Source organism: Penicillium vulpinum (genome assembly GCF_028829585.1).
Source record: "Penicillium vulpinum strain IBT 29486 chromosome Unknown utg000002l_segment0_segment0, whole genome shotgun sequence".
In the NCBI taxonomy this organism is placed as follows: domain Eukaryota; kingdom Fungi; phylum Ascomycota; class Eurotiomycetes; order Eurotiales; family Aspergillaceae; genus Penicillium; species Penicillium vulpinum.
In genome coordinates, this window is record NW_026643242.1 from 4,047,592 (window position 1) to 4,071,545 (window position 23,954).

Sequence of the window (23,954 nt, forward strand, 5' to 3'; positions counted from 1 at the left end):
GTTTCAAAAGATCATGCAGGAATCATGTCATTGAAGAAGGAATCCTTCAAATTGGAGCGCATTGGTTGATAAAATAAGGCCGAAGCCAGATGAAGGGGGGAGAGAGAAAGTTCAAAGTTTCAGCCAGTCGAGGGATGGGGGGGTTGAGAAGAGAAGTGCGTTAGACGTACAGAAAGGTGGAGGCTGGGGTGGTGCAGCAAACGCACCCCTATGCAGGCTGGATATATGGCGTTTGAAAAAGAAAAAAGAAAAAAGACCAAAAAATATATAACAAAGAGGGATATAAGGCAGCTTAAAATAAAACAGGGAAATCGTACAGTGAAACTTAGCAGAGAAGTCCAGCGGTTAAGAGAGGGGAAAAAAGGTGAAGCGAAATGACGCTGAGCCGCAGCGGGAAAGTCGATCAGTGGAGGAAAATAACAAGCTGACTAAGTTTAAGAGAAGAAAGAGAAGAATGTTGTCTGCAGAAATCCCGGCTTGCCCCGTCTTTTGAGGGAGAGAAGAGGAAAAAGAAAAAGAAAAAAACAGAGAGAGAAAGAGACCATCGAATCAATCACAGTGGACCCGGTGGAGAGAAGAGAAGACTACCAGAACCGTGCGTTCAGATCATCCTCTCTACACTCGATATCTGCTGTTTTTTTTGTTTTTTTTTGTTTTTTTTTTCTTTTCCCTCTTTTCCCTTTTTTTTCCATTTCTTTTCTAATTATCTTGTTTTTTTTTGGTTTCCTCTTTTTTTAGGGGAGTAATATTCTATTATTTTCCTACGCCACCAAGTAAGGACTATCCGGATCAGCAGCGAGTTAAGCGTCAAAAAAAAAAAAAAGGTGTAGAAGTCAATCCTTCCCATTATTAACCAAACCATTGACATTTCTTAACTTTCATACTTTGAAAAAAACCAAATCAAGAGAAATTCTCAAGAGGATCCTGGTCTGTGTGACAGAAAAGCAGTTGATCGGCCGGGATAGGCCCGCTGGATCTTGGAGTTGATTTCCTTAGTGGAGTCAACCGATCAGATTCAATTAATTTCAAATATTATATTACAATGAGGGTTACTCTGGACTCTGGATACTATTTCTGTCTGGGCAAGACTGCAAGATTATTTTTGTTGGTTAGAATACCCTACATTATCAGGTGGTATATATATATATATATATATATATATAGTATATACCCGATATATATGCTGTTTCATACCCAATGCAAAATAAACGGACTTTCAAAAAAAAAAAAAAAAGGAACTGGGCACTGAGACCGTTCCCGATGTCTCCACGCGGGTCCCACTCAGTTGAACCATGGACAGTCAACGGGGGGAAGAAATGGGGGGAAATATATCCATGGTTGACATTTGAGATTAACGATTGAAACCCATGGTTGAGATACTATATACTACAATACATATATGTACACACGGGTAAATTACACCTAATCATACTAGTATATAACTAGTACGACAAACTACAATATAGTGTGCAGGAAATTCAAATCTCATCCCAGATCGACATCTCTTTCATCGTGCAAGACATCTGTCAGCGGCTGCAAGAGGGGGAAAAGTAAAAAAAAAAGAAAGACCCGGTAATGCGCGGCGGCTGCACCGTCGATTGCGGATTGCACTCTCCCGCTTTTGGAGCCAGCGCTTGCACAACCCATTTTTCCTCTATTTGGGGTACAGATGGAACAAGCTAACCTGCAAGGTCCGTCTGAAAGAAACGGTTATCAAATCTCAGCGCTAAAATCATCCACCAAATCATTCACCGAATCATTCACCGAGTCATTCACCGGACATCGGCCGAGCCTTATCCCCTCTCGGATATCTTACTATTAGAGGTGACTACTGGTCGATCCCCGGTCATCAATCCTCAGTTCAAATCACACCTTGTCACGGCTGTAGACTCAAAGTGGACTATATTAGCTGTTACAAATTTATCTTCAATTTACTTTCCCTATAAGAATAATTCCAATGATACCAAGGCCTTGCCTGCTTTTTATGGTTCGGGACGATCTGGGCGTTAAGACGGGCCGTGAGTAACAGTGGAGAGAGAAAGAGGAAAGAAGCACGTCACACCCCCAGGGATGCAGAGGGGAAGAATCAGTGGCTCAGAAGGAACCACGAAACACGGGTGGCTTGAAGTAGATCAAGGGTCTGTTCTCTTTTTTTCGATCCCTGTAAAGTACCACCTAAGAGACCAGTCAGAGGCTAGGCGGTTACCGAAAGAGTCGGTTGAAGAGAAATGAGAAAAGTAGGGGAAATAGAGGGGGAAAAAGCAAAAAAAAAAAAAAAAAAGAAAAGAAAGAAAAGAAAGAGAGCAATTAGTCCAGAAGCTGTCCACCCAATTTTAGCCCGAATTGAAATGAGAGATGCTCATACGTAGCATCTCAATCCCAACTAAGAGACCCCGTGATGATGCATCCAGAAACTCCTATTATTTCTCTTCTCTTTTTTTTTCTGATAGTTTCTTGCACGGTTACTGGCGTAGATCATATTGCCTAATAATGGAGCCTGGAATGGTTCATAGGTCTACAATCTGTTCCCAATACTCGGGATAGCCGGGATGATAATCCTTAAGAGTAATAAAAGCAAATAACATCAATATTTGTTCTATTTATTTGTCTTCTAATTTTTTTCTACAGTGTGCCCAACAAAAAAAACGCCCAGAGCCAGATCCCAGTAAGGGGGGGAAAAGAGCAAGAGATGAAGGTCAAGACAACTCAACCCCAGTACACCGCTTATTTCTTCCTACAACATATAAGCCCAAGGTAAAAAAAAAAAAAAAAAGGTCAAGGTCAGTGTCCCCTTGCGTTTTGTCCTTTTTTTTTGTTACTCTACTTTGTATATTGCTCTAGTTATTCCCCACTAATATACAAAGTAGACTAAACTATTCATGGAGTTGATTTTCAACCCGAAAATCTCGGTACATTGACAGATGTCAATTCCCATTCCTGAAAAGTAAAAAGTGACAGACTAATTTGTTTTCCCTCTCGTACTTCGTACTCCGTACTCCGTACTCCATACCCTATGCATTGACCACTATACATGGACCTAGATTCAATTAATTTATATTGGAGATCATGATATGATTTCCAAATACCAAAAATATCAAATATCACATAAGTATTTGTATTCTTCTGCAAGTGGCGCTATCCCGCCACACAGACCCTAGAGAGGTCGGTGAACATGGGGCCGGGAAAATACGGGCCAGATTTCTGGAGACCTGTAGAGTAATCTTCAATGACATTCTTTAATTTCTTGTAGATCTTTGAAAATAATCTGCGAACGGGTGACTATTTTCTTGCAGACATTAGGGGCAAAATACGAAAGCAGGTACTAATCAACCTGGCACACTAGAGCTCCGGGAAAATTACAAAAGAGGGGGGGGAGCCACCGATCCCTGCACCGCAGCTCGCTATCGACGGCCCGATACCCGCTGCACATACAGCGTACAGTAGTTTAGGGGCCATGGGGGGATCCGCCTAAATCAACTAGAATTTTTTTGGACTGGAAAAGGAAATAGCCTGCGCCCGGAGGATTTGAAGGCTGAACGATAAAATGAATATTGAAAGGAGTGTGTGGGCCAGTAATTCGGTTGTGGCTTTTTCCTTCGCGTAATCATTATGTTGGAGTACTCCGAACTCCGTAGTTGTTCCCCGAGATAATGAATACAATTGAAATCAGCAGATCCACTATATATAATATAAATCCACACAATTATTAGAGCAACTCCGCAATTCGGATGCATCGTATGGAACCGTTGAACCGAAAAATGCAAGGAGATTAGATATTATGATAGGTATAACGAGGAGTACAACATAAGTAGAGCAATAATATCAAGTATTTGAAATAGAAATGTGTATCCTTTGATATCAAATAGAATGTATTTATTATCTCTCTTCCGGGGCTTTCCGTCTGACTATAAACTGAGTGGATCAAAGTGTTACATACAATCTTAGTATTAGTATTAGCCAGGCTCCCATGGTTAAAACTTCCACTTCACAGTTTACAAAGTACTCAATCTCGCGTCGATCGACGGGTTCGTCCGTACCTTGCAGCGAGTTACCCTGCAGACTCTGTCCGTGCAGATTTCAGGCTTTTCTTGTGAGGACTTTCTTAGTCTAGTTTTTCCTGATTTTCTTTCCTTTTTCTTGGCTTTTTCTTCGAATTGTACCATATTTATATACGAGGCTTTTTTAAAAAAAAATTCCCTTTTCTATCTCTATAATGTTTCACCAGGGGCTGCCATGCTTTCTCCATGCTGTACATCACACCTATAATATGCCCGAAGCCGCCTGGGCAGACGTTGATGCCAGATAAGGCCGTCAGACTGACGATCGGCGACACAATGAGTACAAGGCCTTTGAGAGGTGTGGTACAGCATAAATTACGGAGTATACGATATACAGCGTGAGACTCGGACACGAGGAGAATTTGAGCGAGAGCCGATGACGAGCCGATGACTGGCAGGGATATTCCCTGCAGGCTATTGATGTGTTGTACAGAAATGGGGCAAATTAAAAGATAATAAAGGGAATCGACCGAGATAGCCCCCCGTATTAGCCCCGTGTACGGAGTACTTGCGTATACTTGCTATAATAGGTCCCCCATAAACTAGAGGTACACTTGCCTAAGTGGGTACGGAGTATAGCCTTGACGCTATATGGAGTATGGAGTACGGAATAATAAAGTACAAAGTACTTACATATACCACCCTAGAATAAATATTCGAATCGTTGGTTCTGCTTTCCATGTGACTTGGGGTAAATTACTATGAGACGCCACCTTCCCTCGCGCGAATAACAACACACCACGAAGCCAGGATTGGGCGTGATGGAACTAGGCTGGGGCCGTGCAACTTTGGATTTAACCTCGCATTGCATTGTCCCGTGGAGCCAAGAGATCGACTGCACGTTCATCTTACCTCACACACACTCTAGCGCTTGTGTAGCAAAAGAGAGAGGGGAAGAGAGAACACTATGGAGTTAGTCTGAAGTAGTTATGTTTAGGTATTTGGTATGTTGTACAATTTTAATGACCATATCCCCTCTTGAGTTGAATTTCCCCCTAGAAGTAAGTAAATGGTTGAATAAGCCAACCGCCATAACCGTTAGCAAGCGCCACTATTCTCGAGTCATTTACTCCATTCGATATGCTCGAGTGACCATTTAGTTCAGAGCAATACCTGAAATTCCTCATATCTCCGAAATAGCCAGGATGGCTTGGGCCAAATGTGTAACGAGACTAAAACCCCCCATCCAAGCCAGCGGCGCCAATGATTGGCCTCACGTACCAGCAGCCCGCCGATCGATGATCCGACGCAACAATGACTGGCTGTGGCAACAACCACGTAGGAAGGGCTAGATCGTGTGGATTCACCGCCAGTTGCCCCCCTTGCGTGCAGACGTGGCACAGAGGATTATCTCATACTCCGTAGCTCCATCTGTGGTATGCAGTGACCCGCTGCTGTGGAGGTCTCTTGATGGGGATGTATGTTGACCGTTGTCTGATGTTTTTTGATGGCTTTATTATCTCCATTATAGAGGACAGGTGATACAAATATGAAATATCTTAAGATTGCATACTTCAAATGAATCTTTTTTTTTTTTCTCTAAAAAAAAAAGAAAATATCCTCATACTCGCCGATGTCGGGCTCCTTCGGCCGATCGGCGCGTTCAAGAGGTAGATAAGGAAATATGACTAGACACAACGTACATCCATACATCTATACATCCATATATGGGAGGACATATAGAAGGCAGGTTTATCAATGTACGACATAAGTATGCTACTGTGAGATCTGAACTTGCTTTCTATGTTGTACAAAAAGTATCCTATATTAACTAGTTCAAAAACCAAGTCGACTAGAAATTCTGCACTACCCCAACATTTCAGCCCTTAGCCAAAGAAAGAAAGAAAAAAAAAAACATAAGCATAATCATAATCATAATCATAATCATAGACATCGAACCTTTTCTGCAAAGACCATGTGATACTAACATCGTATCCAAATAAGCAACTCTCCCCTGTGTCCCTGTGTCATCCCTGATAATGACAATGATAAAGGGAAAAGAAAGAAAAAAAAGCAAGTCTAGAACAAGGAGATCCCAGTATGGGACCACCAGGCCTAATTCCAATCTACAGAGAGATGAGAGCCAGAGCAGAAATCCAAATAATCCCCCAAAGAGGAAAGGAGAAACTCGCTCACCGTCTCTTTGCTGTCTCAGCTCATATTTTATAGTACCTACTGTGCATCTGACACCAACACACCCGCCATCCACGCTTCTCTCTCCCCGGGGAGGCGTCGCTAGTCGATCGAAGAATGCAAATACCATGCATGCAGCGTGCAGCGTGCAGCCCAAGATGCAAGTATCATGTACGATGGACCAGAGGCCAGAGTGACAAGCTAGTTGCCAAGTGCCAACACAGGGCGTCTGAGAGCAAGTATACTCCGTTAAGTGCCCACGGACTGAGTTGCTGTGCATAAGATATTATACATAGCCGACCTAGCCTGACTATAACTATACTGTCTATGGATGTGAATCATTCCCGGATCGTAGACTGGTACGCGTGGGGACAGCCACATTCTCGAAGCATGTCTGCCATTCATATTGTGCATGAAGTGCATATCGGGGTTGGTGTGGGTGATGCATACTATGTCTTTGGTATGTCTTAAGACTGTTGGATTTGTTTCGTAATTATTATTATTTGCTTTTTTGCTTTTTGAAGGAAATGAGACTTTGCTCTGGTTGGTGCGGGTTGGGGAAATACTGGGGGTGGGGGAATGGTGGACGGGGTTGGCATTTCACTATGCAGAAATTCTTCCAAGGTTCTTACCTGTGTGCTCAGACTTCACGATTTCCATTTCAGAGGTACGTACGGAGTACTCACCGCTGATTGAGGACCTGCATTGGCTGCAAGTCTCGTGTCAAGGGATAATCCGTGTTGAGCTGGTATTGGCGGTGGGAGGGTGGTATATCCCTTGATTGGGGATTGGGATGGTGGGATTGGATTATCGCGGCTAGTCGTTGTAGACCGATTGTTTCCCGTGGGAAAATGGTGGAAAAATGGTGGGAATAGGTTCGAGAGGCTTGGTCTCGACTTTTTTTTGCTGGGCTGATAGAAGCCTTTGGTTTTATGCTTATTTCACTTTTGTTCTTATGATTATGCAGTAGTTATGCTTTGATCTTGATCTGATAGGAGTCATGATGATAATGCAATGGTTCACGCACGACGGATCAGTGCTGACAGCGTCGGTGCATTGACTCGAGGGGACGAGCATATCTGCAGTGCTCTGTGCTATGTACTCCGTAGACCTGAACGCACTTCTAGAAGACGTGGTTGATGCAGTATGCTGTCTCCCGTCGTTCATGTAGGGATGCTACGGTTCCTGCTGATAGATCGCCAGGATCCTAGATGTATTGCCTCGGTACGATATATAAGTCAACGTGTTTCGAGGTTGAGTCTTGAGCATTGATATATAGGATGTAGGTTTGGAGGATATGATTCGGTAAATATATCTTGAGACGTGGTACATCTTCAGATATGTATATCTCTTCCTCAAGTTGAAAAGAGAATTGAACGGCTGGCGATAAAACGGGAAAGTCCAAATGCGAAGATATATATATATATTTACACCACATGAGAGCATCAGTTGAACGAAAAGAGAATGTTTGTCCATTGAAATAACTCTAAAGCTAGCAATATTCCGACAGAACTTCTATACCCAACCCAACCATATTCATCATGAATTTCTTTTTTTACAAGCATATCTCATCAAATGCGCAGAGCATAATCACACCTCAGGCCTGGTACATTCATCGCTTACCAGCCTGAGCAAAGATCTGTTGCCAAATGTCGATCCACTGCTGATGCTTATATGATAACGGACGGTGGGGGTTGCGGAAAGTGTTCGAGAGGATCTCGCGCAGGCGGCTGTTGAGGATTTTCAAGGCTAGTATAGACTTCCAGTCTCGCACAGCGAAGCGGATACGGTTTGCGTCAATCGAGACGACACCGGCATACATCTATTTCGGCGGTTGTTAGCTCATTGACAAAAAGAAAGGGGGAAAGGAAATGCGAAGGATCCCTGTCGTACCTTGAACTCAGCATCACCACACAGTAAGGCTATAGCAAATTCATCCACTGCACTGGTATCATGCGCGGTGAGGTTGCGGGCACGTGCCATGATGCTATAATATGATAACCATTTGACGGACGAGTCCGCCCTCTTGTTGACAGAAACAGCGGGTAGCGTGACTGTCTGGTTGTTGCCGACGTTGCGCCAGCCCTTGCCTTCCCGTGTCAGAAGCTTAGGGTAGAAACTCCAAGCGATGACCGAGTTGATCACCACATCGTTGTTGCTGTTGACGTCGAAATCTTCAGGGATGACGAAGAATTGACGGTTTCGGCTGTTGGAGCGTGCACTGTGGGTAGGTTAGCAGGTGTGAGGCCGCTGATTGTTAAAGAATCTCTTACCGGTTGAGGGCCGCTTTCTGTGATGCATCTAGGGTCAGAAGACCTGCGTCGGCAATTGACACTACTAGTTGCATCTTGATATCCTCGATCGCCAGCAATGTCTGCGCGCTGAGGAAGTTCTTTCGACAGAAAGTATATTCATTGAACCCCGGGGTGCTTCTTATGCGTCTCCAGCTGCAATAGGCGTTGTATACAGTCAGGAGATCCGAGTCACCTAGTATTCGTTAACTATCAATTGTGGAAGATTGGTATGTCTTAACATACCTCTTCGGAAAGTCACCCGTGCAGCATCACGTTGTGAGTTGGATCCGATTGTGTTCACAAATGGCGACTTGGAAGAAAGAATAGCAGCAATGCTGACAGTCGCATCTAAGCACCGGAAGAACGCCCCATGAATGATCATTTTTCCGAGGAAGACATCCAGCGGCAACTTGGCCAGTTGTGTTCCGAGAGAGGTTAAGCTTTCGTTGCTTGTCAGGGCCTTAACTTCCTTCAATGAATCAATGGCGCGGCGAATGTTTTTAGATGACGGCGGATCAAGAGCTTCAAGGAGTGTCTGCTCTACTTCTCCTAATTTGCAGATCTTCACACGAAGCACCAGATCCTGCAAAGAAAGACGCAGCAATTCAGGAGTTTGCTGTTCGGAAAGCAACTTTTCATGACGGTACCTAGTGAATAGGTGGAAGCAGATACCGTTCTGGACACGTCCAGCACGACCGCGACGCTGTTTAGCGTTCGCACGCGAGATGAATGACTCAACAAGACGGGACAATTGACGTCTCTCGTCGAAGCGCATGATCTTCTCCTTTCCAGCGTCGACCACCGCTGTGATATCCGGGATGGTGATACCTGTTTCCGCAATGTTTGTTGCAATGACAATCTTTCTTGTGCCTTCCGGGGGTATGTTGAAGGCCTTTTCTTGGTCTTCACTGGCAATCGAAGAATGAAGCGTATGCACAATCCAGCCCCTCTGGAACATTGGCTCGGACAGGATCTCGTCGTTCAAGCGACGGATTTCCGCCAGTCCAGGCATGAAGATCAAGATCGCCTTGCTGTAGTGAACCATCTCCGGAGCCGTAGCAATCTTTAAAAGCAACCTCTTGATCAGGTCATAGTCTAGTCTGTACTCATCGATGTTGATAACAGTCTCCTTGGTCTGTCTAGAGTACCCATCAAGACTAGCCTGCAGACCTCCTGTAGTGTCAGCATCCGTGGGTGGATCATCCATATCATCGTCGAGGACTGTGTGCTGGGCATCCTCCGACAAACGGTAATTGGTCATCTCGACTGCATCCTCCAGGTACTTCATTTCCACGGGGAAGGTTCGCCCTGGGATGTTCAAAACTGGCACCCCGCCGAGATAGTTTGAGAAACGTTGCGCATCAAGGGTGGCTGACATGAGGATGAGTTTCAGGTCAGGTCGCTTCTGCATGAGTCGCCGAAGCACAATCAGAAGGAAGTCACTGTCGATCGTGCGCTCGTGAACTTCGTCAAGAACAACATGAGTGATGTCTTGGAAGTCATCGGGCCGTTCGAGCATCCGTACAACCACTCCCGTGGTGCTATTAAATATTAGTTGAGTGACCAAACCGGGAGAGAAGGGAGAACTTACGCATAGATCAATGGCGTGGATTGAGTGAACTTGCTTTCCAAACGCACCGCAAATCCAATGAGAGATTTATTTGTGCCCACGTCGTTCTTGCTCTCTCCAAGCTCCTCGCTGACACGTCGAGCAAGTGAGATTGCAGAGATACGGCGGGGTTCGGTCACGTAGATCTTGCATGGGCGGCCTTGGATCATCTCATGCTCGAGAATGAATGACGGAATCTGTGTACTCTTTCCGCTACCCGTTTCGCTGCAAATGATCAGAGCTCGGTGATCATCGAGCGTACACAGGATCTCGTCTTTAAATCCCCAGATTGGGAGATTCATTCTACCCTGTATCATGCGGTGATAGGAGGGTGTAGACGATTTAGCCATCCATGCTTCTTTCAAGCGGTCATCCACACCTGAGAAATTGTCACGCGCAGACCCTCTCATCGGGGCGCCCGGCTTGCTAGCAACGCCATTTCTCTTCCGGAAATTGTCAGATAGAACGACATCATCTTCAAAGGTACCTTGGTTCTCTTGGACCAGACGTTTCAACTCCTTTACGGTAGTTTTGTCGATCTCATCCTGCTGGGTCTTCTGCAGTGTTGCAAACTCAGTCCAGAGTTCTCTCCAAACCGCTGGCAATCGTAGATAGGCCTTGCCTTCCTTGGAATTCTGGGGGAACAAGATGAACAAAGCCAGAGTCGACACGTACCCCTCAGCCTGCTGGGAATTCGGTGTTGCAAGGGCATCCATTGACACAAAAGTAGCCAAGGCATTTGACTTGTGTGTAATCGATTCTACTGCTAACGGGAATGGGGCTTCTTGGGGTTTCGACCATCGCACCTCAAGAGCCTTTCGATTCGAATGGCTCGAAGAGGAGAAATCTTGATAGACAACCACGCAAGATGAGTCTCTTGATTTGCAAGTCTCTTCCAAGACTCGCCGTGGGCTCAGGCCTGTAGATTTCCCAAAGTCGCGGAGTGTGAACGAGGTCTGGGTCTCTGGAGGAGGAAGACCTAAAATTGAGCCTGAATCCTCAGCCTCAGCTTGGAACAAGTCCCCAAGGGCATCCTCCATTCCATCGATTGCAAGGAGGGTCGGATCTAGCTCTTCATTAATCTCGGGCTTTGGTTGATCTTCTGCGTCGGTCGGAGACTTTTTCTTTCTATCCACCGGGCGCCGAATAAATGAAGCATCCTTTCTGAGCTCGTCAAGCTTCTGCTCCCATATGTACTCTGCTTCTCGGCGTTCGAAAAGGACATCACGTTCGATCTTGGCAATCTTCCGCTGTAGTTTAGAGGTTTCAGGGTCATCTGACAGATTGCCAGCACCTCCGAGACCTTTCTTTCCCTTTCCGGGGCGATCGAAGAGATCTGGCTCTAGGCTGTAAAGTTGAGTCTGCAGCTCCAGCCATTCGGGTACCATGATATCTGGGTCGACTGAGCTGTCTGAGTCATATGAAATAGGAGGAGCAACCTTTGCTGCCTTCCAATCAGCCTTCTTGTTTCCTTGTTTACGATTTTGGGATGAAACAGGAGTGGAAGTCCCTGAAGTCTTCGATTCTGCTACAAATTAGCATTATATTATAATGGAGAACCTCAAGCTATGGGGCAGCTTACCTGTCATCCATGAGGTGACGCTATCCGCATCTTTCAGCTGGCGAGCATTTGTCTGTGTGTAAGAGGGCAATTCATTTTTATCACTGTGTGTGGCCAACCATTCGATTGCTTCATCAAGATTCCACACAACATCCCGACCGGCATTGGTTGAGTTGCCAGCAAAATATTGCAAAACATGCTTCAACGCATCCTCGACGCGGTTTTCTGGGAAGTCGAGTTTGAGCAGTGTTTCCTTCAAGGTCCAAAGCTTGTTGTATAGTTCCTCCTCAGAGCCAGCCTGTTTTGTGATTCGTCCACCTGCTATAAGATAGTCATGCTCTTCGGTACTGGCCAGTTCGAGAATACTGTCTTGAATATCTGTCGGCAACCACTCTAGAAGGCTCAATGTCACTGATTGCTGTCGGAAAACGCGACGTTCGTTCTCCAGCTTAGTGGCCTGGCGTGCCGCGTCATTTTTACACTTGGCGGCATATTTATCAACCAGAATTTGAAGCTCTGCTTCTTCAAGATGTCTTTCCAGCTCTTCCGGTGTGTAATCCTGTAACAAGGAGGTTGTTTGTGGTGCAGCGGCATCTGTAGTGCGTACGGCAGTGCGCTCAGGTTGCGGCTCGTTTTCCGGCGTGGCTTTTGATTCTTCGGGGACCGAAGAAGGTGTTGATATTGCCTCTGGCTTAGGCTTTGAGGGCATAGAGACCGTTGCAAAGCCTCGAGCCGGATTAGAGGCGGGCTTCTTCTTTTTCTTGCTGCTCGGCGGCATTATGGCTGAATTATCAGCGGGGCCGGTGGAGGGGTCTTGAAAGCACGCTGAAAGTCAGCGGTCAAAGACCAATTAATTTGGCCTGTGAGATACTGTGAAATATGGTGTGAAATATTCCTAAAAAGAGTGTTGAAATGTGTAAAGAACGAAGAGTCGGCCATGGCTGTTTAATGGCGGGATGGAATCCAGCTCCCCACACAAAACTCTTATGACAGCATTCCTAGCCCACTTCACCACCTTCACACTCTCTGAACCAACCCCTTCTCTCTCCATTCCCCCGTATTGACCGCCGATCATGGATGGTATTCCATGGGACCAGGTCAAGGCCGGGGATCTGGATGCCTTGCAGGTCGTTCTCTTCTCGAGTTCGACCTCGCGCAGGCTCCGGGCCCTGCAAGAACTCCGCGACAAGAATGGTAGCGTGCCAGTATATGGCCTCATGGCAAGCAGATTCACTGACTATTCATTACATAGGGTCTGAACTATCCCCAGAAACCAATCACCATATACTAGAGTTACTCTTCCGCACCTATCCTGTCTATGTCGATCGACCCTCCCGACAGGCGGTCCAACAATGCCTCCGCTCTCTCCTCCGCGGCCCCAATGCGACCGAAGAGTTAAAATTCCTCACGCAAAAATTGCAAATCGAGGCATCTAGACCGGGTCTAGCCTCCTCATTTGCATTTGTTCTGTTGGAATGGTGCTGTATTCTGTTGCAACAGGCCAGCGAGGACAAGAATACACCATTGGCCACTGTGCTAGACCTGATTGCGGTTGATGCCAAGGCTCTGGAAAATTGTCTTTCCCACAATCCCAAGCCTGCAGTAAAGCAGTCAGCTCTCCGGGTAACAAGACGTGCTTTGCGCGCCGTATTTTCATCTGAGACATGGGGTGCCGATGTAGTGCGGCAGTCTGTCAGCCGACTGACTAAAGACTCTACCGCAGCGAACAAGAATGTGCCTCTTCTCGGTGTCGTATGTGGAGTCTGTGCGCGGCTCGCAGACAAGACGTCAATTCTCGAAGAGTTGAAGAAAGATATCTTGTCTTTCTACATCAAGGAGGTCGTGAGCTCAAAATCTGCTGTGCCCGCACACGTTGCCAATGGCATGTCTGATTTCTTTTCTTCCTTTGTGACATATGAAGATGTTGCCACTGAATTGGTACCCCCCATGGAGAAGGCCATGCTGCGAGCGCCGGAGGTGGTTCTCGGTGGCGTGATCCCTCCTCTCTGTGCCTCTTTGCCGGAAGAAATTGATCTTTCGGAGTTGGTGCACACACGCCTTTCCAAGCATCTTTTAACTAGCATGAAGTCAAACAATCCATCAATCCGCCAAGGAGCATCCGACTCTTTTGCATCCTTGCTCTCTCGATGCAGAACTGATCCCTTGGTCTTGAAGATCACGAGTGAAATCATAAATCCTCTGAAAACCCAGAAGATTACTACTCCCGAGCACCGCCTGGCTTACGCCCAGGCCATTGGGGCTATTTCACCTTCGGCAGATGTCTCGAAAGAGATTATTCAAGGATTCTGCCCTGTCTTTTCACGGGAGTCGAACGAAGCTGCTCTGGAAGAGGAGATCAAATCCTTCAGTAAACACCTTACTTACCTCGTGCAGTCCAAGCTCAAGGTCAGCGATGATGTTGTCAGCACTATTGTTAAGGGTGTATCCGATAAGCGCATTCCATTCCGGAAGATCTGGCAGACAAGTTTGGGAGAAGTCCTATGGAAGTCTGATTTTGGGGATTTGAAGGCTCCTGAAATTGAACCACTTGTCACCAAGTTCCTCGCTAAAATGAAAGATTTGTTTGGTGAGGTTGCTTCCAACCCGCTTCCCTCAGCCCAGAGTGGTGCTCTATCTTCGGCTTATCTATTCCTGGCTCTGTTCCACCGAATTTCCGATGTTCAGGGGTCTGCCAATTCTGCTTGGGAGGAGAGCGTATCTCAGTCGATGACATTCAGTCCCAAGCCTTCTTTCCTCCTCAACCCCAAGACTTACTCAAAGCTGAGCTCCAAGGAAGAAGTTCAGTGGTTTGTCAGGGCTCTGACCGCTGTTGCCTCTGGATCCAAATTTGCTACCTCTGAAGACGCATCCAAGACGGCTTGGGCTCAGGCCTTTATCTACGCAATCACCGGGCCTGCTATTCCTTCAAATATTCGCGAGGATGCCGCGGAATCCTTATCCCGAGTCTATCTGACAGATGTGGCCTCTTTTGGACGCATTATCTTCAATGCACTGTGGGCCTGGATCTTTTCGTTCCGGAGCGCGGAGAAGGAATCAGCAGCCTTTTCTGCCGGACCAGAGAGCGAGCGCCTGCTTCATATGGTCTTGAAGGCTATCTGCCCAACCAAGGCTGTTATCGAAAACTCTGGAATCTCCTCTTCCGATCTGGAGGCTTTGCTCATTGAACTTCTGATTCTGGGTCGGCCTGAGTTGATTCCCAACACCTCTTGGATCGATTTGTGCTTGAGAACCGGCACAGACCCTGGAAATCTTGTGCGCGCACACCCTGAGAGTTGTATTGAGCAATTGGTTCGCGTAAATGCAGATCCTGTACAGTCAGCGGTGCCGAATGTTAACCTCGCTGTATGGAGCGCTGGGGCTGAATTGGCGTTTGTTTCCCCCGATGCAATGGTCCCACGTTTGGTCGATCAGATTAAATATGATCTTGATGGCACTCGCCTATCTAAGTTCACTGCCACCGATGCCGCCATTTCACGCACCCCCGAAGGAACTGCTTTCATCGATGTTCTCAGCAGCAAGTCGAAGCAGCCTACCTTTGATAAGAGCACTAAGGATTATGATACCCTGAAGTGGGAAGAAGAGCTCCGTGCGCAATTAGCTGAAAAGAAGGGACAAAGCCAAAAGAAGCTTACACCCGAGGAAAATTCCAAGGTCAAGGCTCAGCTTGCCAAGGAGGCCAAGATCCGTCAAGATGTTTTGGAAGAAGTCAAGCGGATCGAACGAGGAGCTGGCCTTATCCGTGGCCTCGCAACGGGTCCGGCTAACGATGTAGAGGGGTGGATCAATGCTGCCGTCAGTTCTTTGCTATCGCTTGCTCAGGCTGGCGCGGGTCTATTTGTTGGTGATGTTGTCTCCCGAGCGTTCATCACTTGCGCCGACAAGGTGTCCACTCGCCTCGGTCCTCTGCGTTCTTTTATCGGTATCGCAACATTGCGGGCCATCGGCAACACCAACCTTCCCTCCGATATGGAATTAGAGCCCCTCGGAGAACTCGTGACAAGAATCCTCTACCGATTGCGCTTTGCTTCTGAGCAGCGTCCTTTTGATGCCACATCTCTCGCCTACGTCCTTCCGCTCATCTCTCTGGTTTTGACCCAGAACGGCATCGAAGAAGCGAAGGGAGAAGAAGAAGGCACCCAGGTTCTCCTTGCTCTTGAGTTCCTGTCCTTCCACTCTAGCTCTTGTGAGCCCCCTCCCCCCCTTCACCTGATAAATCAGCGTGAAACAAACTGCTAACCCTCTTATGTAGTCACCGACGCCCGTCTTCCTCGTGTCGAGGTTCTAGGTCGGCTCCTATCCGCCATGCAGAAATACACCCAGCACTACAAGCTGGTCAAGGATACTTTGTTCGACTTCTGCCGTTGCATCTCGCCAAACCTCAGCAGCGAGGAGTTGGATACACTTTTGCAGGGAACCATCGTCGCCGAGGCCTCCGTCCGAACAACTGTTCTTCAGGTCGTTGAGGCTGAAATCGATTTGACTGACCTCGATTTCTCAGAGCACATCTGGCTTGGCTGCCACGATGTGGTGGAAGAGAATGCAGAGATTGCAGACACGATTTGGGAAGACAACGCGCTGGAGGTGGATGACACCTCTTTCAGCAAGATCATGAAATACTTGGACTCCAAAGACCACCAGCTTAGAGGCGCTGCTGCCCGCGCTTTGGCACATGCCATTGAGTTTGATAAGAGCAAGTTTGCGGGCATTCTGTCCGAACTTCAATCCAAATACGTGGAAGAAATCAAGCCTAAGGCACCTGAAAAGGACGCCTACGGAATGCCTAAGAAAATAGACACCGCAGATCACTGGGAGGCTCGCAGTGGTATTGCGCTGGCCTTCAATGCCATGACGAATGGATTCGATGGTGATGAGGCCGTCTCCTTTTTGCGATTCCTGATCGAAAAGGGTCCCTTGCTCGATGGAAATTCCCGGGTCCGCGGGCAGATGACAGAAAGTGGTAAATCTGTCATCATTTTACGAGGAGAGTCAAAGGTTGAGGAAATGATGAAACTGCTCCAAACAACACTGGAAACCTCGGATAAAGACACAAAAACCTCTGACTTGCTGAACGAGGCTGTCATCGTGTTGTATGGATCTGTGGCGACACATCTCAAGGCGGATGATCCTCGCTTGCAAACTGTTATTAGTGAACTGCTTGTGGCCCTCGATACCCCTTCGGAGTCTGTGCAGCACGCTGTGTCTGAGTGTTTGCCGCCGCTGATTAGATCTTCTGGTTCCAAGACGGCAGAATACGTGGAAAACCTGATCTACCGACTTTTCAATGCCCCTGACTATCCTCGTCAACGCGGTGCTGCATACGGTCTTGCTGCAGTCGTGTGTGGCAGAGGTATCGCAACCTTGCGGGAGTACCGAATCATGAGCCAGCTTAAGGAGGCCACGGAGAACAAAAAAGAAAAAGATCACCGACGGGGCGCTTTGTTAGCTTATGAGCTTTTTGCCCTGGTTCTCGGGCGGACTTTTGAGCCTTATGTGATCCATCTCGTACCCCAGCTTCTGGGAGGATTTGGTGACACTAGCATTAGCGTCCGCGATACTTGTCTGGAGGCTTCAAGGGCTTGCTTCCAAAATCTCAGCTCTTACGGTGTCAAGGAGATTCTCCCTACCCTACTCGATGGTCTGGATGATACACAATGGCGTAGTCAGAAGGGTGCTTGCGATCTGCTTGGAGCCATGGCCTACCTGGACCCGCAGCAGCTTGCAGCCAGTTTGCCTGATATCATTCCGCCTTTGACGATTGTGCTCAATGACACCCATAAGGAAGTCCGTAGCGCAGCGAACCGCAGTCTTCAGCGCTTCGGCGAGGTTATCAGCAACCCTGAAGTGAAGAGCTTGGTTAACGTACTTCTAAAGGCTTTGAGTGATCCAACGAAGCACACAGATGAGGCGTTGGATTCCTTGATCAAGGTTTCCTTTGCGCACTACCTCGATGCCCCCTCTCTGGCCCTTGTTGTGCGCATTCTCGAGCGTGGTCTTAGTGACCGGTCTAATACTAAGCGGAAGTCGGCACAGATCATTGGCAGCTTGGCCCATCTTACAGAGCGCAAGGATCTCATCTCACACTTGCCTATCATTGTGGCCGGTCTTAACTTGGCCATTGTTGACCCGGTTCCCACAACCCGTGCTACTGCCTCCAAGGCCCTTGGTTCACTCATCGAAAAACTCGGAGAGGACGCTCTGCCAGAGCTTATTCCCAACCTTATGGGTATTCTCAAATCTGATACCGGAGCTGGTGACAGACTTGGATCTGCCCAGGCCCTTTCGGAGGTTCTTGCAGGCCTTGGTACGACCAGACTCGAGGAGACACTGCCAACCATTCTCCAGAACGTTTCAAGCGCCAAGCCTGCTGTTCGTGAAGGCTTCATGACCCTCTTCATCTTCTTGCCTGCTTGCTTCGGTAACAGCTTCGCCAACTACCTCAGCAAGATCATTCCCCCTATTCTTGCTGGTCTGGCTGATGATATTGAGTCTATTCGCGAGACCGCTCTCCGGGCTGGTCGTCTGCTTGTTAAGAACTTCGCCCACAAGGCCATTGATCTCTTGCTTCCCGAGTTGGAGCGTGGTCTTGCGGACGACAGCTACCGCATCCGTCTGAGTTCCGTCGAGCTTGTCGGCGATCTCCTCTTCAGTCTTACTGGTATCTCTGGCAAAGTCGAAGGAGATGAGGAAGAGGAGGAAGCCACTCAAGCTGGCCAATCCCTGTTGGAGGTTCTCGGAGCCGAGCGCAGGGACAAGGTTCTTTCGGCTCTGTACATCTGTCGCTGCGATACCTCAGGCCAGGTCAAGAGTGCGGCCTTGGGTGTCTGGAAGGCGCTTGTCGCCTCTCCCAGGACCCTCAAGGAAATGGTTCCCACGCTGTCTCAGCTCATTATTCGCCGCCTCGGGTCCTCCAACATGGAGCAGAAGGTTATTGCCAGCAACGCTCTTGGAGATCTTATCAAGAAGGCTGGAGAGTCTGTTCTCAATACCTTGCTGCCCTTGCTTCAAGATGGTCTTCAGACTTCGCCCGATGTAGAGGTCAAGCAAGGTATTTGTATTGCTCTCCGCGAGCTTATCAATGCCGCTTCCCCCGATGCGCTGGAGGACTTTGAGGATATTCTCATCGCCACCGTGCGCGTGGCTCTGGTCGACAGCGACGATGATGTGCGAGAAGCTGCTGCTGAGGCCTTCGATTCATTGCAGCAGATTATGGGCAAGCGGGTCGTGGACCAGGTCCTGCCTCACCTTCTTCACTTGTTGAGAAACGACGAGGAGGCCGAGCAGGCGTTGTCGGCTCTGTTGACACTTCTCACAGAGCAGACTCGGGCTAATATTATCCTTCCCAACCTTATTCCTACGTTACTCACGCCGCCAATTACTGCTTTCAATGCCAGAGCCCTGGCATCTCTAGCCGAAGTTGCTGGCTCTGCCATGACAAGAAAACTGCCAACTATCCTCAACTCCCTCATGGACGGCATCATCGAGACTACCGACGAGGAGCTTCGAACAGAGCTCAGCACTGCTTTCGACACTGTCTTGGTGTCTGTGGATGAGTACGATGGCCTGAGTGTCGGCATGAATGTGATGGTCACTCTAGTCAAGCACGACGATCACCGTCGTCGCGCTGCTGCGGCGCTCCATCTGACTAAGTTCTTTGCGGAAGCCGAGGTCGACTTCTCGAGGTACTACCAGGACTTGATCCGTGCCTTGCTGATTTCGTTCGACGACCCAGACAAGGATGTCGTCAAGGCGGCATGGACTGCCCTTACTGGTCTCATGTCTCACATGCGTAAGGAAGAGATGGAGAGCTTGGCTATTCCCACCCGCCAGATTCTGCGACAGGTGGGCGTGGCTGGCGCGGATCTGCCTGGCTTCAGCCTGCCCAAGGGCATCATGGCTATCTTGCCAATCTTCTTGCAAGGTCTTCTCAACGGTACTACCGATCAACGTACCCAGTCGGCTCTTGCAATGTCCGATATCATTGACCGGACTCGTGCCGAGTCATTGAAGCCTTTCGTGACCCAGATCACCGGTCCGCTCATTCGTGTTGTGTCAGAACGTTCAGTCGATATCAAGTGTAAGTCATGCAAAATCTGTATGTGGTATCTGTATACTGATTTATTTTACCAGGCGCTATCTTCTATACTCTTAACAAGCTTTTGGAGAAGATCCCGCTGGCTGTTAAGCCGTTCTTGCCTCAGCTCCAGCGTACATTCGCCCGTGGTCTGGCCGACACCACAAGCGAGACTTTGCGTACCCGGGCTGCCAAGGGTCTTGGTATCTTGATTACACTGACCCCCAGGGTTGACCCTCTTATTGCTGGTAAGTCTCAGGAAGTTTTATACATGGAATGTAGCTCATTGCTGACTTTTATCTCTAGAACTTATTGCTGGATCGAAGACCACCGACATTGGCGTGAAGAACGCCATGATGAATGCTCTTCAGGAGGTAGTTAGCAAGGCCGGTGCCAACATGAGTGAGGCATCTCGGCAAGCGATCCTTGGTCTGATTGATGACGACTCTAGCGACCAGACTGGTAAGCTAATTATTAACGATTCCTGTGTCCCATGGCTGTCTAACATACTCATAGACTCCATTGCCATTACCAACGCTCGTCTGCTCGGTGCTCTCGTGAAGGTCCTCCCTGCCGCAAGCTCGGTTCCTCTCATTAAGTATGCATATTCGTTCTCGTGATTTGATTTTCTCTTATACTGATACATTCCCGTAGGAGCCGTATCCTTTCTGGTTCCCTTTCTCATGCAGCAATCCTCGGACTGAACGCTCTGTTAGCTGAATGCGCCGAGGTTTTGACAGAACACTTCTCTGTGGAGCTACCCACCGTCATCTGCCAAGGTCTTGCAAACAAGGATGTAAGTGGGATACTAAATCACCCATTATTACTCGAAGCTAATTCAAAAACAGCCCTTCGTCTCCGACAACAGCGCCCTTGCTGCAGGTAAATACCTCTTATCCAGCGGTGGCGACCATGCTTTCGAGTCAAGCAAGACCATCTTTGAGGCCTTAGCATCTGCCATTCAGGTTGGCAACCCAGTCGATACCCGGCGGTTGAGCTTGGTAGTCATCCGAACTGTCAGCCGTCTTCACCCCGAGTTGACCCGTCCTCATCTGGCTCTGCTCGCACCGCCTGTCTTCGCTAGTGTCCGTGATTTGGTGATTCCCGTCAAGCTGGCTGCTGAAGCAGCATTCTTGTCCATCTTCTCCGTAGTCGAGTCTGACAGCGAGGTGTTTGATAAGTATATGGCTGGTCCGGGTGCATCTCTACCACCAGGCCCCAAGCGCAGCATGTCTGACTACTTCAAGCGCATTGCTGTTCGTTTGGCTAACCAGGCGCGTGAGCGTCGGGAAGCCGAAGGTGGTGAGGGTGGCTTGGGACTGTCAAATGATGAACTAGATGATGAGAAGGAATTGTGGAGCATTGGCAAGGTCGATCTTGGAGAGGCCTTCGGCGATGAGTGATGATTTGTTTGCATCCAAGGAGCATCTACATGTTTATAGATATACCCTTGGGTTCTATTTGTTTTTAGTCGTACAAAAGTTATGCATATGTATGTTTTTGTATATTTCATATCATGTTGTTCTATATCAATGGGTACATAGCCATCGAATTATTGCTTTATACTGCAGATCGCCCTTTCCTAAAATGTAAATATCAAGTCAGGTGACACTGCTTGTCTTTAACGTCACGTGATTGAGTTCGTTTTCTGTCATCTACAACCAAAGCTATAGCAAACTGCAAAGGAGAAGAAATGAATAAAACCCAAATTGCAATTATCTTGTTCTCCCAGCGTCTTTATTCCAACTTTTCCCAGTGTAAGTACTCTTGGCTTCCCCGGACTGCAAGATCTTCAAGTTCCAATCGTCCAGATTCGGACTAGCGCTAGGGCATACACCCTGGAGCACTCCGCCCGTTGTGGAAGGAGCACTCGCTTAGCCCTCGGCTGACCTAATGTGGCCCGCAGTGCCCTCTCAAACTCTCACCGTCGGGATTTCTCAGTGCCACGAACATCATCCGCCAACGACCGTCGATACGCCGACATCAAGATGTGAGTTCATCTCTAAGCTGTTATTGAACTTTTCGAATGCACTCCCGTGTGCTGTGGAAATTCATGCCCAACACCCAACTCGTGGACCCGATATTTTCGTTACAATGGAGGAACAACTTCGTGATGTGTGTGCCATGATGCTGACTGGGTCTTTCACCACAGGGTCAACCTTACCACCCAGAAGCGCCTCGCCGCCTCCGTGGTCGGCTGCGGCAAGCGCAAGATTTGGCTCGACCCCAATGAGATGAACGAGATCTCCAACGCCAACTCTCGCCAGACCATCCGCAAGCTCGTCGCCGATGGCCTCATCATCCGCAAGCCCGTCACCATGCACTCCCGTGCCAGCGCCCGTGAGCTTAACGAGGCCCGCCGCAACGGCCGTCACCGTGGTCTCGGTAAGCGCAAGGGTACCAAGGATGCCCGTATGCCCAGGTATGCACAATCACAATCATCAACTTTTGGCTCCGTCTGGCCTGTGTCGAACTCGCCCGACGGAACTGGCACCCGAGGCACAGTTGCTGATATTGTTTTCCTCTGTTTAGCCAAGTCCTCTGGATGCGCCGCATGCGTGTTCTCCGTCGTCTGCTCGTCCGCTACCGCGCCGCCGGCAAGATCGACAAGCACCTCTACCACGAGCTTTACCACCTGAGCAAGGGTAACACCTTCAAGCACAAGCGTGCCCTCGTTGAGCACGTAAGTTACAACCCGGATCAACCCCCACGAGTGACGATCGAATATGGAACATGAAGCCATGAATTCCCCTATAAAATACGCAAAACAGAACATCCAAGCTGACTTGTTCTCTTTTTCACCGCTACAGATCCAGAAGGCTAAGGCTGAGCGTGCGCGCGACCGTGTCCTCAAGGAGGAGATGGACGCTAAGCGTGCCAAGAACAAGGCTCTCCGTGAGCGTCGGTTGGAGCGCAAGGAGGCTAAGCACAACGCTCTGATCAGCGAAGAGTAAATCTGATACAAAAAATTCAATTACCCTTCCGTTGTTTGACGCTTTTCTTGCAATTCGGCGGTCCGGAGGTTGGAAACGGTTAACTTCTGGGTTGGATTCGGGATTCGAGGCTGTTCCCGATATCGAACTCAGGTCGGCCTTCGGCGTCTTCCTATTAGTCTAGATTCTGTTACGACTTTCTCTCCTTCCCTTGTTTTCTCTGATAGCATGGGGTTCGTGGCCTTGTTGGATCTTTCGGAAAATATGGGGTATGGGAAATAGGAAGATGCGATGATGATGTGATACTCAAGCTATTCTTGTTAAAACGTAACGAGAAAGCAAAAGGAAATCTTTTTTTACTTCACCAAAAAACACAACAAAAACCGCACCCTCTTTCCCGGTCCATATCTACTGCGCTCTTGAGGTATAACCCTAATATGCAGAGAAGCAGATCGTGTCTGTTCTCTCTATAAGCCTACCTGTATCCTATTAGATGTCCTTCTCATAAATCCCCTGTGCTCTGGATTTTGCTGCTCACAATAACCACCCAGATATACGTCACTGACCAGTCAAGGAGTATCATGGACGTCTATTTCGTACTTCATGCAGACTTTGTCTCGATGGTTCTCGCAATCCTATCCCCTTGGCAACTGCAGTATCGTGGATCAAAGATATTCAATGTAATTTATATGGGTCTTGTGGCTACACCATTGCTATTCTGGGGACTTTGATCTAAATGGCCTACCCACTCACTTCTAGACTTAACAGCCCCTCAACCCACAATTTTGACGTGGATATGAAATCGAAATAAAGGGCTTGGTTTTCTTAGCCCGTTCTATAATATCTGTCAGATAATCAAATTAAAGATCTAACTAGATTTGCATCGAAATATCATCATGTACCGTTGAACCTTGAAATATATATCTATATCACACAACCCCACAATCTTCGGAGAATAAAACGCTATGATTAACAGCTAAATACCAGCATAAAAGTAAAGCATAGGATAATTTAACGTCATTAGCTAATTCGGTTACTTCAAAACATATTAATTGCCCAAATAGACAACAATTATACCTCGAGCGTGGTGTCGTCATTCGAGTCCGCAGATGTAGGACGCAATCTATTTTCTATAAACACTGCCTAAAGACTAAGCTAGCAGAATTTTATCAAAATAAATAGCCTCCTAAACTAGGCGAGACATGGTAGAAATATGTCAATATATCTTGAAATATAGATAAAATTTGAGTCCTTCCGCCCTCCCTTTAAATCAT

General features: G+C 47.8%; 3 protein-coding genes across 3 annotated transcripts; 2 read left to right on the forward strand and 1 right to left on the reverse strand.

The window, feature by feature from the left end:
• Window positions 1-7,803: 7,803 nt before the first annotated feature.
• Window positions 7,804-12,433, reverse strand: N7479_004568 (putative ATP dependent RNA helicase; the record flags this gene model as incomplete). The annotated part of the gene is made up of 6 exons (XM_057252265.1): window positions 7,804-8,013; window positions 8,085-8,412; window positions 8,465-8,678; window positions 8,729-10,026; window positions 10,077-11,619; window positions 11,677-12,433. 6 exons carry the CDS (start codon window positions 12,431-12,433, stop codon window positions 7,804-7,806), a joined length of 4,350 nt encoding a protein of 1,449 aa, XP_057111590.1.
• A 295-nt stretch (window positions 12,434-12,728) lies between these two features.
• On the forward strand, window positions 12,729-21,150 carry N7479_004569 (putative translational activator; the record flags this gene model as incomplete). Its single annotated transcript, XM_057252266.1, has 8 exons — window positions 12,729-12,849; window positions 12,908-15,859; window positions 15,926-19,750; window positions 19,804-19,995; window positions 20,054-20,209; window positions 20,264-20,345; window positions 20,402-20,543; window positions 20,596-21,150. 8 exons carry the CDS (start codon window positions 12,729-12,731, stop codon window positions 21,148-21,150), a joined length of 8,025 nt encoding a protein of 2,674 aa, XP_057111591.1.
• Window positions 21,151-21,263: 113 nt separating this feature from the next.
• N7479_004570 (60S ribosomal eL19 domain-containing protein) lies at window positions 21,264-22,701 on the forward strand (the record flags this gene model as incomplete). Its single annotated transcript, XM_057252267.1, has 6 exons — window positions 21,264-21,336; window positions 21,480-21,504; window positions 21,654-21,737; window positions 21,900-22,169; window positions 22,280-22,430; window positions 22,558-22,701. The coding sequence occupies 6 exons, from the start codon at window positions 21,264-21,266 to the stop codon at window positions 22,699-22,701; spliced, it is 747 nt and encodes a 248-aa protein (XP_057111592.1).
• Between the last annotated feature and the right edge of the window lie 1,253 nt (window positions 22,702-23,954).